At 45.1% G+C, this 12,527-nt stretch overlaps 1 protein-coding gene and 1 pseudogene across 2 annotated transcripts; both read right to left on the bottom strand.

Annotated features, from left to right (window-relative positions):
• Positions 1-162: 162 nt before the first annotated feature.
• LOC311127109 (trans-1,2-dihydrobenzene-1,2-diol dehydrogenase-like) lies at positions 163-7,896 on the bottom strand (annotated as a pseudogene). The gene is made up of 7 exons (XR_014615287.1): positions 7,813-7,896; positions 7,271-7,382; positions 6,913-7,076; positions 6,465-6,715; positions 3,000-3,103; positions 2,690-2,840; positions 163-241 (listed from the first exon to the last, which is right to left on the bottom strand). The product of XR_014615287.1 is annotated as a trans-1,2-dihydrobenzene-1,2-diol dehydrogenase-like (transcript).
• A 942-nt stretch (positions 7,897-8,838) lies between these two features.
• Positions 8,839-11,914, bottom strand: LOC311127108 (trans-1,2-dihydrobenzene-1,2-diol dehydrogenase-like; the record flags this gene model as incomplete). The annotated part of the gene is made up of 7 exons (XM_084158872.1): positions 8,839-8,948; positions 9,180-9,330; positions 9,547-9,671; positions 9,943-10,195; positions 10,693-10,856; positions 10,968-11,079; positions 11,825-11,914. 7 exons carry the CDS (start codon positions 11,912-11,914, stop codon positions 8,839-8,841), a joined length of 1,005 nt encoding a protein of 334 aa, XP_084014998.1.
• Positions 11,915-12,527: the final 613 nt, after the last annotated feature.

Here is a 12,527-nt window from a genome sequence, read left to right as displayed (position 1 = left end):
CTCAGAGTTCATGTACTTAATGTAATGTGGTCTTATTACTACTTCAAGGACTCCATAGAATATTTGATCTATGATATCAAGAAATTAGGGGAAAGTCAGTGTACTTGAAGTGTTTTGATGACAGACAATTTTTCATTGGGTAATTTTATTGAACAAAGGAGGTGTTAGACTGAGGTCTGTGTTGGTCATGGCTGTAAACCGCCCCAGGATGTCACAGGCAGATGGGGGTTTTCCTTCAGGCCTACAGGACAATCACCAGAAATTCCGACAGACTAAGTCATTCTAACACAGGAACACTCAATTCAAACAATTGGTCATGTGCCAAATACAACCGGGTTAGACTTTACCGCAAAATGCTTACTTACGAGCCCATTCCCAACAATGCAGTTAAATAGATTTGCTGATATATATATATATATACTGAACAAAAATAACGCAACATGTAAGGTGTTGGTTTCATGAGCTGAAATCAAAGATCCCAGAAATTGTCCATATGCACAATGTTTTTCTCATTTGTGCACATTTGTTTACATCCCTGTTAGTGAGCATTTCTCCTTTGCCAAGATAATCCATCCACCTGACAGGTGTGGCATATCAATAAGCTAATTAAACGGCATGATCTTTATACAGGTGGACCTTGTGCTGGGGACAATAAAAGGCACCTCTAAAATTTACTCCTGAGTGGCGCAGTGGTCTAAGGCAGTGCTAACTGTGCCACTAGATCCTGGTTCGAATCCAGGCTCTGTCGCAGCCGGCCGCGACCGGGAGACTCATGGGCGGCGCACAATTGGCCCAGCGTCGTCCAGGGTAGGGGAGGGAATGGCCGGCAGGGATGTAGTTCAATTGATAGAGCATGGCATTTGCAATGCCAGGGTTGTGGGTTCAATTCCCACGGGGGGCCAGTATAAAAAAAATATGTATTCACTAACTAAGTCGCTCTGGATAAGAGCGTCTGCTAAATGACTAAAATGTAAAAATGTAAAATGTGCAGTTTTGTCACAACAATGCCACAGATGTCTCAAGTTTTGAGGGAGTGTGCAATTGACATGCTGACTGCAGGAATGTCCACCAGAGCGGTTGCCAGAGGATTTAATGTTCATTTCTCTACCATAAGCCGCCTCCATTTTGCTTGACGTCATGGGAAAATCAAAAGAAATAAGCCAAGACCTCAGAAAAAAAATTATAGACCTCCACAAGTCTGGTTCATCCTTGAGAGCAATTTCCAAACGCCTGAAGGTACCACGTTCATCTATACAAACAATAGTACACAAGTATAAACACCATGGGACCACGCAGCCATCATAACGCTCAGGAAGGAGACACGTTCCGTCTCCTAGAGATGAACAAACTTTGGTGTGAAAAGTGCAAATCAATCCCAGAACAACAGCAAAGGACTTTGAAGATGCTGGAGGAAACAGGTACAAAAGTATCTATATCCACAGTAAAACGAGTCCTATAATCAACATTACCTGAAAGGCCGCTCAGTAAGGAAGAAGCAACTGTTCCAAAACCGCCATAAAAAAGCCTGACTACGGTTTGCAACTGCACATGGGGACAAAGATCGTACTTTTTGGAGAAATGTCCTCTGGTCTGATGAAACAAAAATAGAACTGTTTGGCCATAATGACCATCGTTATGTTTGGAGGAAAAAGGGGGTTGGTTGCTCTCAAGCCAGTCAAGATGCTCTCAATGGTGCAGCTGAGGATCTGAGGGCCCATGCCAAATCTTTTCAGCCTTCTGAGGGGGAAGAGGCATTGTTGTGCCCTCTTCACAACTGTTGGTGTGTTTGGACCATGATGGGTCCTTAGTGATCATCGAGGAACTTGAAGCTCTCATCCCGCTCCACTAGAGCCCCATCGATGTGAATGGGGGCGTGTTCGGCCCTCCATTTCCTGTAGTCCATGATAAGCTCCTTTGTCTTGCCCACGTTGAGGGAGAGGTTGTTGTCCTGGCACCACACTGCTCATCGTCGTCAGTGATCAGGCCTACCACCGTCGAGTTGTGCGCAGCCACGCGGTCATGGGTGAACAGGGAGTACATGAGGGGACTGAGCACGCACCGTTGAGGGTCAGTGTGGCGGATGTGTTGTTGCCTACCCTCACCACCTGGGGGCAGCCCGTCAGGAAGTCCAGGATCCAGTTGCAGAGGGAGGTGTATAGTCCCAAGCTCCTTAGCTTAGTGATGAGCTTGGAGGGCACTATGGTGTTGAACTCTGAGCTGTAGTCAATAAACAGCATTATCACATAGGTGTTCCTTTTGTCCAGGTGGGAAAGGGCAGTGTGGAGTGCAATAGAGATTGCGCCATCTGTGGATCTGTTGGGGCGGTATGCAAATCATCTCACAAATATTCTGTTTCTCCAGACAAATATTTGTATTATTATTATTTCATGAAAAGGAAAAGGCCTATTGTTGAATTTGCCAGTGGTTTGTTTTGTCTGTGGAATAGTCTCGGCGACATAACAGAAGTCTCGAGCTAACTGAATGTCTGTCGAGAGAGACATGTTGAGGGCATTTCAGATGGTTTGCTGCCATCTTGTGGTGAATTCATACTGAGTAAACAAGACATGGTTCTGCATCAACATTTAGGGGAGGTGGGGAGCTAGTTGAAAGCCAATCCATGTTGCACACATACATGGGGAATAGTTGATAGAGAAAAAACAATGTTATATCTATGGTCTCATCAGTGTACCTTTGAGCAGGCACTGGCGCACCTCCTCTGCCTCATAGTGCATCCCAGTGCTGTTGATGAAGTTGAGGGGCAGGTAGGGCTCAGGCAGAGGGTATTGAGTCTCCTTCCCATTCACTACTAGGGAGGTAGGGCACCACATGTGCTCAGGAACCTAGGTCAATTAACACATACAATGTACACCCCTACATTAGAATACATACTGTATTATTATACTTTATGGTTAGTAGGTGGTTTGAATTAGCAATGATGCTCTATTGATTCAACGCATCAATTGTGTTTTTAGAGGAGTGTGCCCTCTTGTAGAACCTACCCTGATGGTGCCCTTAGTGCCAACGATAACAGCAATAGAGCAGGTGAACACTGCCATTCTGTTCCTGGAGAACTTCAGCGTGACAACCATGCCTTCATCCATACCTAGCACAAACACAATGACATGGTTAATACAGAAATACACCTACAGTATTAACATGTTCAACACATATTGACACACTTTCCCTCCCTCTAACATTATGTTAGTTCTTCCATCATGTCATTTTCACAGATCATTTCATCCACTCAAACTAAAGTAAACACTGGTTTACATCACTACATTGTATGGAGCATGCACTTGCTTAGTAGCACTGTCATTGCAGTGCGTCATTCATATTTCACTTTTGGACTATCTGAATAGCACTAAGAAATATTTTCCTCCAGTAAAAGTGATAAAGAGGTGATTGTGAAGCCTTATCTAAGAGAAACTAGAAAGACTGGCATACTCCCTCCCTGGTAAAAGAATCACAGAATTTACAGATTCAGTATGTAATACTAAAACAGCTGTTGCCCAACTTTTACAAGCTAACCATTGTAAACCTAAAGCTAAACAGTTGTAAAGACACTTGTAATTTAAACCTCAGTGGCAATGGAATGACCTCTGAGTGAACCCAAAGAAAGATTACAGAACAGACAACAGAAACCAAACAACAGGAAGAAGACTGACACTGATACCACAGGACTGTATATCAGAAGCAGGGAGTTGACACAAGGATGAAAATCTTGAAAAGTGAAGGAATATAAAGATATGACCACAGCGTTCTGAACGTCTACAATAGCTATCTGCGAGACTAGGCTATCCCCAATAGCTAAAGGACGAGTAGGCTATCCCCAATAGCTAAAGGACTAGTAGGCTATCCCCAATAGCTAAAGGACTAGTAGGCTATCCCCAATAGCTAAAGGACTAGTTGGCTATCCCCAATAGCTAAAGGACTAGTTGGCTATCCCCAATAGCTAAAGGACTAGTAGGCTATCCCCCATAGCTAAAGGACTAGTAGGCTATCCCCAATAGCTAAAGGACTAGTTGGCTATCCCCAATAGCTAAAGGACTAGTTGGCTATCCCCAATAGCTAAAGGACTAGTAGGCTATCCCCCATAGCTAAAGGACTAGTAGGCTATCCCCAATAGCTAAAGGACTAGTAGGCTATCCCCAATAGCTAAAGGACTAGTAAGCTATCCCCAATAGCTAAAGGACGAGTAGGCTATCCCCAATAGCTAAAGGACGAGTAGGCTATCCCCAATAGCTAAAGGACTAGTAGGCTATCCCCAATAGCTAAAGGACGAGTAGGCTATCCCCAATAGCTAAAGGACGAGTAGGCTATCCCCAATAGCTAAAGGACGAGTAGGATATCCCCAATAGCTAAAGGACTAGTAGGCTATCCCCAATAGCTAAAGGACTAGTAGGCTATCCCCAATAGCTAAAGGACTAGTAGGCTATCCCCACTAGCTAAAGGACTAGTAGGCTATCCCCAATAGCTAAAGGACTAGTAGGCTATCCCCAATAGCTAAAGGACTAGTAGGCTATCCCCAATAGCTAAAGGACTAGTAGGCTATCCCCAATAGCTAAAGGACTAGTAGGCTATCCCCACTAGCTAAAGGACTAGTAGGCTATCCCCAGCCTGACCTGCTGAGGAGTGACGGACTCCATCCTAGCTGGAGGGGTGCTCTCCTCTTATCTACCATCATATTACTCCAGTGCTAGCTTCCCTACACTGGCTTCCTGTTAAGGCAAGGGCTGATTTCAAGGTTTTACTGTTAACCTATAAAGCGTTACATGGGCTTGCTCCTACCTATCTTTCCGAGTTGGTCCTGCCGTACATACCAATACGTACGCTACGGTCACAAGACGCAGGCCTCCTAATTGTCCCTAGAATTTCTAAGCAAACAGCGGGAGGCAGGGCTTTCTCCTATAGATCTCCATTTTTATGGAACAGTCTGCCTACCCATGTGAGAGACGCAGACTCGGTCTCAACCTTTAAGTCTTTACTGAAGACTTATCTCTTCAGTAGGTCATATGATTGAGTGTAGTCTGGCCCAGGAGTGTGAAGGTGAACGGAAAGGCTCTGGAGCAACGAACAGCCCTTGCTGTCTCTGCCAGGCCGGTTCCCCTCTCCACTGGGGTTCTCTGCCTCTAACCCTGTTGCAGGGGCTGAGTCACTGGCTTGCTGGTGCTCTTTCATGCCGTCCCTGGGAGGGGTGCGTCACTTGAGTGGGTTGAGTTACTGACGTGATCTTCCTGTCTGGGTTGGCGCCCCCCCCTTGGTTTGTGCTGTGGTGGAGACCTCTGTGGGCTATACTCGGCCTTGTCTCAGGATTGTAAGTTGGTGGTTGAGGATATCCCTCTAGTGGTGCGGGGGCTGTGCTTTGGCAGAGTGGGTGGGGTTATATCCTTCCTGTTTGGCCCTGTCCGGGGGTTTCTTCGGATGGGGCCACAGTGTCTCCGGACCGCTCCTGTCTCAGCCTCCAGTATTTATGCTGCAGTAGTTTATGTGTCGGGGGGCTGGGGTTAGTTGGTTATACCTGGAGTACTTCTCCTGTCTTATCCAGTGTCCTGTGTGAATTTAAGTATGCTCTCTCTAATTCTCTCGTTCTCTCTTTCTCTCTGAGAACCTGAGCCCTAGGACCATACGTCAGGACTACCGGGCATGATGACACCTTGCTGTCCCCAGTCCGCCTGGCCTTGCTGCTATTCCAGTTTCAACTGTTCTGCCTGCGGTTACGAAACCCCTACCTGTCCCAGACCTGCTGTTTTCAACTCTTAATGATCGGCTATGAAAAGCCAACTGAGAGACCTGAGCCCTAGGACCATACGTCGGGACTACCGGCCGTGGTGACTCCTTGCTGTCCCCAGTCCGCCTGGCCTTGCTGCTATTCCAGTTTCAACTGTTCTGCCTGCGGTTATGGAACCCCTACCTGTCCCAGACCTGCTGTTTTCAACTCTTAATGATCGGCTATGAAAAGCCAACTGAGATTTATTCCTGATTATTATTTGACCATGCTTGTCACTTATGAACATTTTTGAACATCTTGGCATGGTTCTGTTATAATCTTCACCGGCACAGCCAGAAGAGGACTGGCCACCCCTCATAGCCTGGTTCCTCTCTAGGTTTCTTCCTAGGTTTTCGCCTTTCTAGGGAGTTTTTCCTAGCCACCGTGCTTCTACACCTGCATTACTAGCTGTTTGGGGTTTTAGGCTGGGTTTCTGTACAGCACTTCGAGATATTAGCTGATGTAAGAAGGGCTATATAAAATAAAATTGAAAAAAAAATTGATTGAATAGCTAAAGGACTAGTAGGCTATCCCCAATAGCTAAAGGACTAGTAGGCTATCCCCAATAGCTAAAGGACTAGTAGGCTATCCCCAATAGCTAAAGGACTAGTAGGCTATCCACAATAGGTACACCACTAGTACCCCCAATAGCTACAACTAGTATTCCTTCCTAAGTGTCCCATTGCTGTCTCGCTACCTGTGTCCAGACAGACACCGGTGGCTTGGATGCACTCAGGCTTCTCTCCATTGTACACCATGCATATAAACTGCAGGCAGTAGATGCCGATGTCCAGCAGCGCCCCTCCTCCCAGCTCCTTCTCCACCGCTCTGGGCACGTGCATGAGGCGCCCCAAAGTCTGCCCTCACCATCGTCACCTCGCCCACCTCTCCCTGAGACAGCAGGCGCTCGATCTCCAGAGAGGCCGGGAAGAAGCGGGTCCACACTGCCTGGAGCATCGAGGGAGGAGGAGGAGGAGGAGGAGGAGGGAGAGCACTATGGTTACACACATAGACATTAATAAAGATGAATAAAGTATTATTTTTAACACACACACACACAGGGCCGCCTTCACCTGTGTGCTGTTGAAACACTGGCTGGGTATGTGACGTGGTAATAATGCCACAGGTGTAACAGTCCGTATTACCTCCATGAGAAAGACTTTGTTCATCTTAGCAGAGGCCACCAGCTCTTGCACCTCTCTGAGGTTCATGGCCATAGGCTTCTCACACAGCACATTCTTCTTGGCCTTCATGAAGAGCATGCCAACTGGCAGGTGGTAAGGGTGGATGGTGCCTACATATACCACCTCTACCCACACACAGTGACAATGAGGAGACAGGATTAAGGATACATTTTAAGGAATTAGAAGAGGAATAAATCTTATTACTGAACATGTGGCCGTTTAGAAAAATTACATAATAAAAAGCACTAATAAACACTCTTCTGATGAATATTAAGCACCTGATGGCATGGCTAGATTATGTTTGAGACAAGACACTGACCAATCTCTGGATCTCTGGCCAGTTCCTCATAGCTGCCATATGCTTGAGGAATGCTGTGCTTCTTTGCAAACTCCTGAGCGTCCTGTAGTTTCCGAGCTGCCACAGCAACAATCTAGGGATGACCAGAGGGTGGGCTATTTCATTCACTCATCATTTTACATTTTCAACATGTTTGTAGCCTATGGTACTTTTAAATAAACCACTTTCACACTTCTATATTACATTACCAATGTTCATTTAGTTCGAGTTTTACGGTAAACCATTAATCTGTGCAGAGGATACCGTGTGGCAGTAAACAATAATGTAATGTCAGCAACTCAAAAACGTCATTACAGTGGGTCTGTCACATTATAACTTTTCCAATCTACTTAAAGTTAACTACATGGGTACAGTGCAACCTTCTGATTTCTGATCATAAAACAGTTCTGATCATTCACGTTAATTTGAAACCACGCTGACGATAGCAAACTGAGGTTTGAACACGAACACAATAAAGTCTGTGGTGGTGGGTGTCACTGTCTACTGTAAACGGGTATAAGTACCTGATGGTCTCCGAGGGTTTTCAGTGCCACTGTGAAATCGTGGCTAATTTTCCCGGCGCTACAGATTCCCCACCTGGTTGCCATATTGGTGTGTAAAAGAAACTTAGACGACATGTAACTATTAGCCAGCAGGTGGAGACAGACTACGTTTTGATGAAATGTCGAGAAAACGTCATTGATGCGAGTAACCAACCAGTTGTGTTCGGAATATTACAAATCCATCCGGGTATATCAAGCACACACGTTATTAAACACTGGTGTTGCAGTAATTAACATTTCCCAACAGATGGCAGTAACGTGCCATCTTACACCCATAACAGACTCCGAGGTTTGGTGCTGATCGTTATTGTGTCCAATGAATAATTTATGTTGATATTTTGGATTAGGCCTACAACACTTCAAATCTTTAATATAAAATATTAAAATTACTTTTAGATCTACATTATTTCCCCATGTACTGCTTGGTGTGCTGAAACCTTAGAGCTGGCCAAGGTAGCCTATGTGGTAGCCTGTGTTGTGCGATATATAAACTTGCTGACTCATCACGTCTTGTTTTCCACCCATGACTTTGGGAAGCAAATACATTGTTTACTCAGACAATAGGTTTCAATATGGGGGTCTGTCAATGTGTCTATGACAATTCATTTTTTCTCCACTTTGAATGTATTCTGACTGATGATCTCCCTCTTAGGATGAACTTGTCACCTCATGAAATAAACCTCACCATGACAATCAGTGTCCTTTATTGAACCCATCAATCATACACTTCACAGTAACAGACTTTGGTACTCTTAATTTAACCTGTCAGTCTTAGCAGCTCACAGTAGCCTACTAACTCAGGCTTCCTTGTCTTTATCATCCTTTTGTTCAAATTGGTCTCACATCAGGTGCAAGCTGTATAGGGCTAAGTCATGAGTGGATCATACACACTCAATGGCTTGATCCCTCCCTCCTGCCGCACACAGCTCTGTCCATGTCCAGGCCCTGTAGCACAGGTCAGATGGACCATGGTCGAGTGGCGAGTGGTTATTGGCTGTCCTGGTTGAAGACCACTCCCACCTGTTTCATGCACTCATCCATAATCTCAGTGAGCAGGGCCGATTCAGACAGGGGCATTCTGGGGCTCTCCTTCAGTCCTGGGGAAGAGAAGGAGAAATTGACTGACTGTATTGTAAGCAAAGGCTCAGGTTGGAAGCAGCAGGTATAACAACAATGTTATTGTTTATTTGACAGTTTTACTGTTTATTTCCTAGGATCTACCAACAGCATTGCAACTGGATTGTTGTTGTATTTCTGTTCAAACAAACACTCATCTTAGAACAGAGAAATTGTGTTTTTCTCTGGTAAGACCTTGTGAGCCACCATACCTTTGAGCAGGCACTGCCTGACTTCCTCAGCCTCATAGCGCAGCCCAGTGCTGTTAGTGAAGTTCAGAGGTAAGGAGGGCTCAGGTAGAGGGTACTGTGTTGTCTTCCCATTCACCTCCAGTGTGGTGGGACAATGCATGGGACCTAGAACCTAAGAGGACATGAAACATGGCCATTATGGTTTATGTGTTTACTTATCAGTATATTAATAAATCAATAATACATCTCAATGAAATCTCAATCAGTGACATACTGTATATCAGACATTGTTTAGCATTTGTTGGCTCTTTCATCGCTATATTACATTTTCCCTAAATGAAGATAAAACAGACTGGGCAGTTTAAAAGTTGATTCAGTAGCAGCATACCCTGATGGTGCCCTTTGTTCCACTGATGGTGGCGTCATTAGGCAGTGAAACAGCGATGGAGAAGAAACAGAAAGCCAGCCTGTTCCTGGAAAACTTCATCACCACCACCATGGACTCATCCACTCCTGTCAACCATCAACAAGTCAAACAGCAAGTTATATCTTTACACTTCAATCAATAATTAATCCTTGTTGTAGGCCTAGTTAATACTGACCCCAATGCTAATCTGATCCTTGGGTTGTGCCCAATTCCAAACTCATTGTCCCTGTCCCACCATCTGTTTAACACGACCAGTACTTGGCTTACATGACCAGTTAGTAGTATCTTGTGATAGATTGTTAGCTGGCCAGTACGCACAGGACATTTGGTACTACATGTAGGTGCCAAGATTAATACCGGAGTTGAGAAGAACTCCAGTGGCATGGATGGACTCTGGCCTCTCCCCGTTGAACACCATCAGCACAAACTGCAAGGTGTAGACCCCAATGTCCAGCAGAGCGCCTCCTCCCAGCTCCTTCTCCACCGAGCGGGGGATGTGAAGCTGAGGGGAGCCAAAATAGGCCTTCACCAGCTTTACCTCGCCGATGGCGTCCTCAGCCAGCAGCCTGCGAACCTCCCTGTGCAGTGGGAAACAACGGGACCAGATGGCCTGGGAGAAGACAGAGAGAGACCATCACCTCACGGAGTGGACAGACAGACAGTTCCTTTCTATACCTCAACTTGGTAATTTCTACAACAGCCCTCATATGATCAACAAAATCCGGCCATATATTTGTCAGACCTGGGTTCAAATACATGTGTATTTGAGGATCTGGATACTTTTATTTGAATGATTATTTGTACAAAATTGTATTTGAGAGTATTTTCAAATACCTTTTTTAAACAACATATTCAAATACCTGGGTTAAATGTATGGGAGTATATTTGTGTATTTCCAAATACATTAAAATATTTAACTACTTGTCTTTTCAAATAAAATATATCTTAATAGTTACTTTGAATGTACAGTATGTGAAAGCAATTGAGATATTTGAAATAGTATTTGAACCCAGGTCTGATATTTGCTACGGTAATGTGACAACAGTACAAATTGTGAGAATCAAGCAATACATTATTTTAACAGACTGAGATGAGCCTTTCCCACACCTCCATGAGAAAGACGTTGAACTTCCTGGAGGCAGCAATGAGGTCCCCCACCTGCCTGGAGTTCATGGCGAAGGGCTTCTCACACAGCATGTTCTTCCCTGCCTGGAGTACCAGCAGGCCCACGCGCCAGTGCTCCGTGTGCAGCACGCCCAGGTACACCATGTCTGCAGGGACAGTCACACAGTACACAGGCTGGAGGCTGATTTTCAAACACTTACGTCACTAAGCCATTATCTGTGGCTGCACAGCCAGGCCCTCCCAAGCTGTTAACCCACCAATCTCTGGGTCGCTGGCCAGCTCTTCATAGCTCCCATAGGCCTTGGGGATGCTGTGCTTCTTGGCAAACTCCTGGGCACGCTCCAGACTCCTCGCAGCCACCGCCACTATCTGGAACAAGAGGGGAAAAACAGTGGTGGAAAAAGTACTAAATTGTCATACTTGAGTAAAAGTAAAGATACCTTATAGAAAATGACTCAAGTAAAAGTGAAAGTCACCCAGTAAAATACTACTTGAGTAAAAGTCTAAAAGTATTTGGTTTTAAATATACTTAAGTATCAAAAGTAAATGGAATTGCTAAAATATACTTAAGTATCAAAAGTAAAAGTAAAAGTATAAATCATTTCAAATTCCTTATATTAAGAAAACCAGACGGCACAATTGTCTTTTTTTTAACGGTTAGCCAGGGGCACACTCCAACACTCAGACATAATTACAAACAAAGCATTTGTGTTTAGTGAATCCGCCAGATCATAGGCAGTAGGGATGACCAGGGATGTTCTCTTGATAAGTGCGTGAATTGGACCATTTTCCTGTCAAAATGTAACGAGTACTTTTTGGGTGTCAGGGAAAATGTATGGAGTAAAAAGTACATTATTTTCTTTAGGAATGTAGTGAAGTAAAAGTAAAAGTTGTATAGTAAAGTAAAGTACAGATACCCCAAAAAACTACTTAAGTAGTACTTTAAAGTATTTTTACTTAAGTACTTTACACCACTGGGTAAAACACACAGACATTCATTACTGCTAGGCAAGCTGTCAGTGCCGACAGAGAGAGAGAGACAGAGGCAGGAGCAAGAGAGACATCCAGCATGTGAATGAAAATAGAATGCGTTTGTTTGGGTGGAGTGAGGTACCTGGTGGTCTCCAGGAGGGAGGGTTTTCATGGCCACACTGAAATCGTGGCTGATCTTCCCCACACCGCAGAGTCCCCACCGGGTCGCCATGTTGAACAGATGGTGGTTGGCAGGTAAGAGGGGCTGTGACTGGGCCTTGGGTCTGAGCTGGGGAGAGCAGTTGTGACCTTGTGGAGTGCTGAGGGGTCAGATGTAGAGGCGCTCCACAGCGTGTCCAGTCCACAGAGCTGGTAGCTTCACCCTGGAGAGCATGATGCTGCATTTATATGCTGGAGAGGCTGGGAATGTCAGCTCTCCACTCTGCTCCCCCTCGAGAGGTGGGTGTATCTCACACCTACACACACACACACACACACTCATACACGTAAGCATACACACGCACACACACACACACAAACACACACACACACACACACACACACAACCTTCAGAGCACCGCCACAGGTTAATACAGCCATGTAATGCTGATACAAGTCTCTCACAACCAGGTCAAAGCAGTTTATACCGGTTGTCTCTGACAATCTGTAACAGAACAGTTCAATGGGGTTCTCCAGCAACATTAACATTATGGGGAACTGGAGGGTTTAATGTGTACAGACATACTCACCTTGACCTCACATAATCACTCTCCCAGAATGCTGCAGGTCAACCCAGGGAGGCAGGAACCATTAGGAAGGAGGTAGGGGGCTGTTTTGTTCCCCAC

Source organism: Coregonus lavaretus (genome assembly GCF_964263955.1).
Source record: "Coregonus lavaretus genome assembly, chromosome: 4".
NCBI lineage: Eukaryota > Metazoa > Chordata > Actinopteri > Salmoniformes > Salmonidae > Coregonus > Coregonus lavaretus.
The sequence above is the reverse complement of the archived record's forward strand: the minus strand, read 5'-3'. Positions and strand labels throughout refer to the sequence as shown.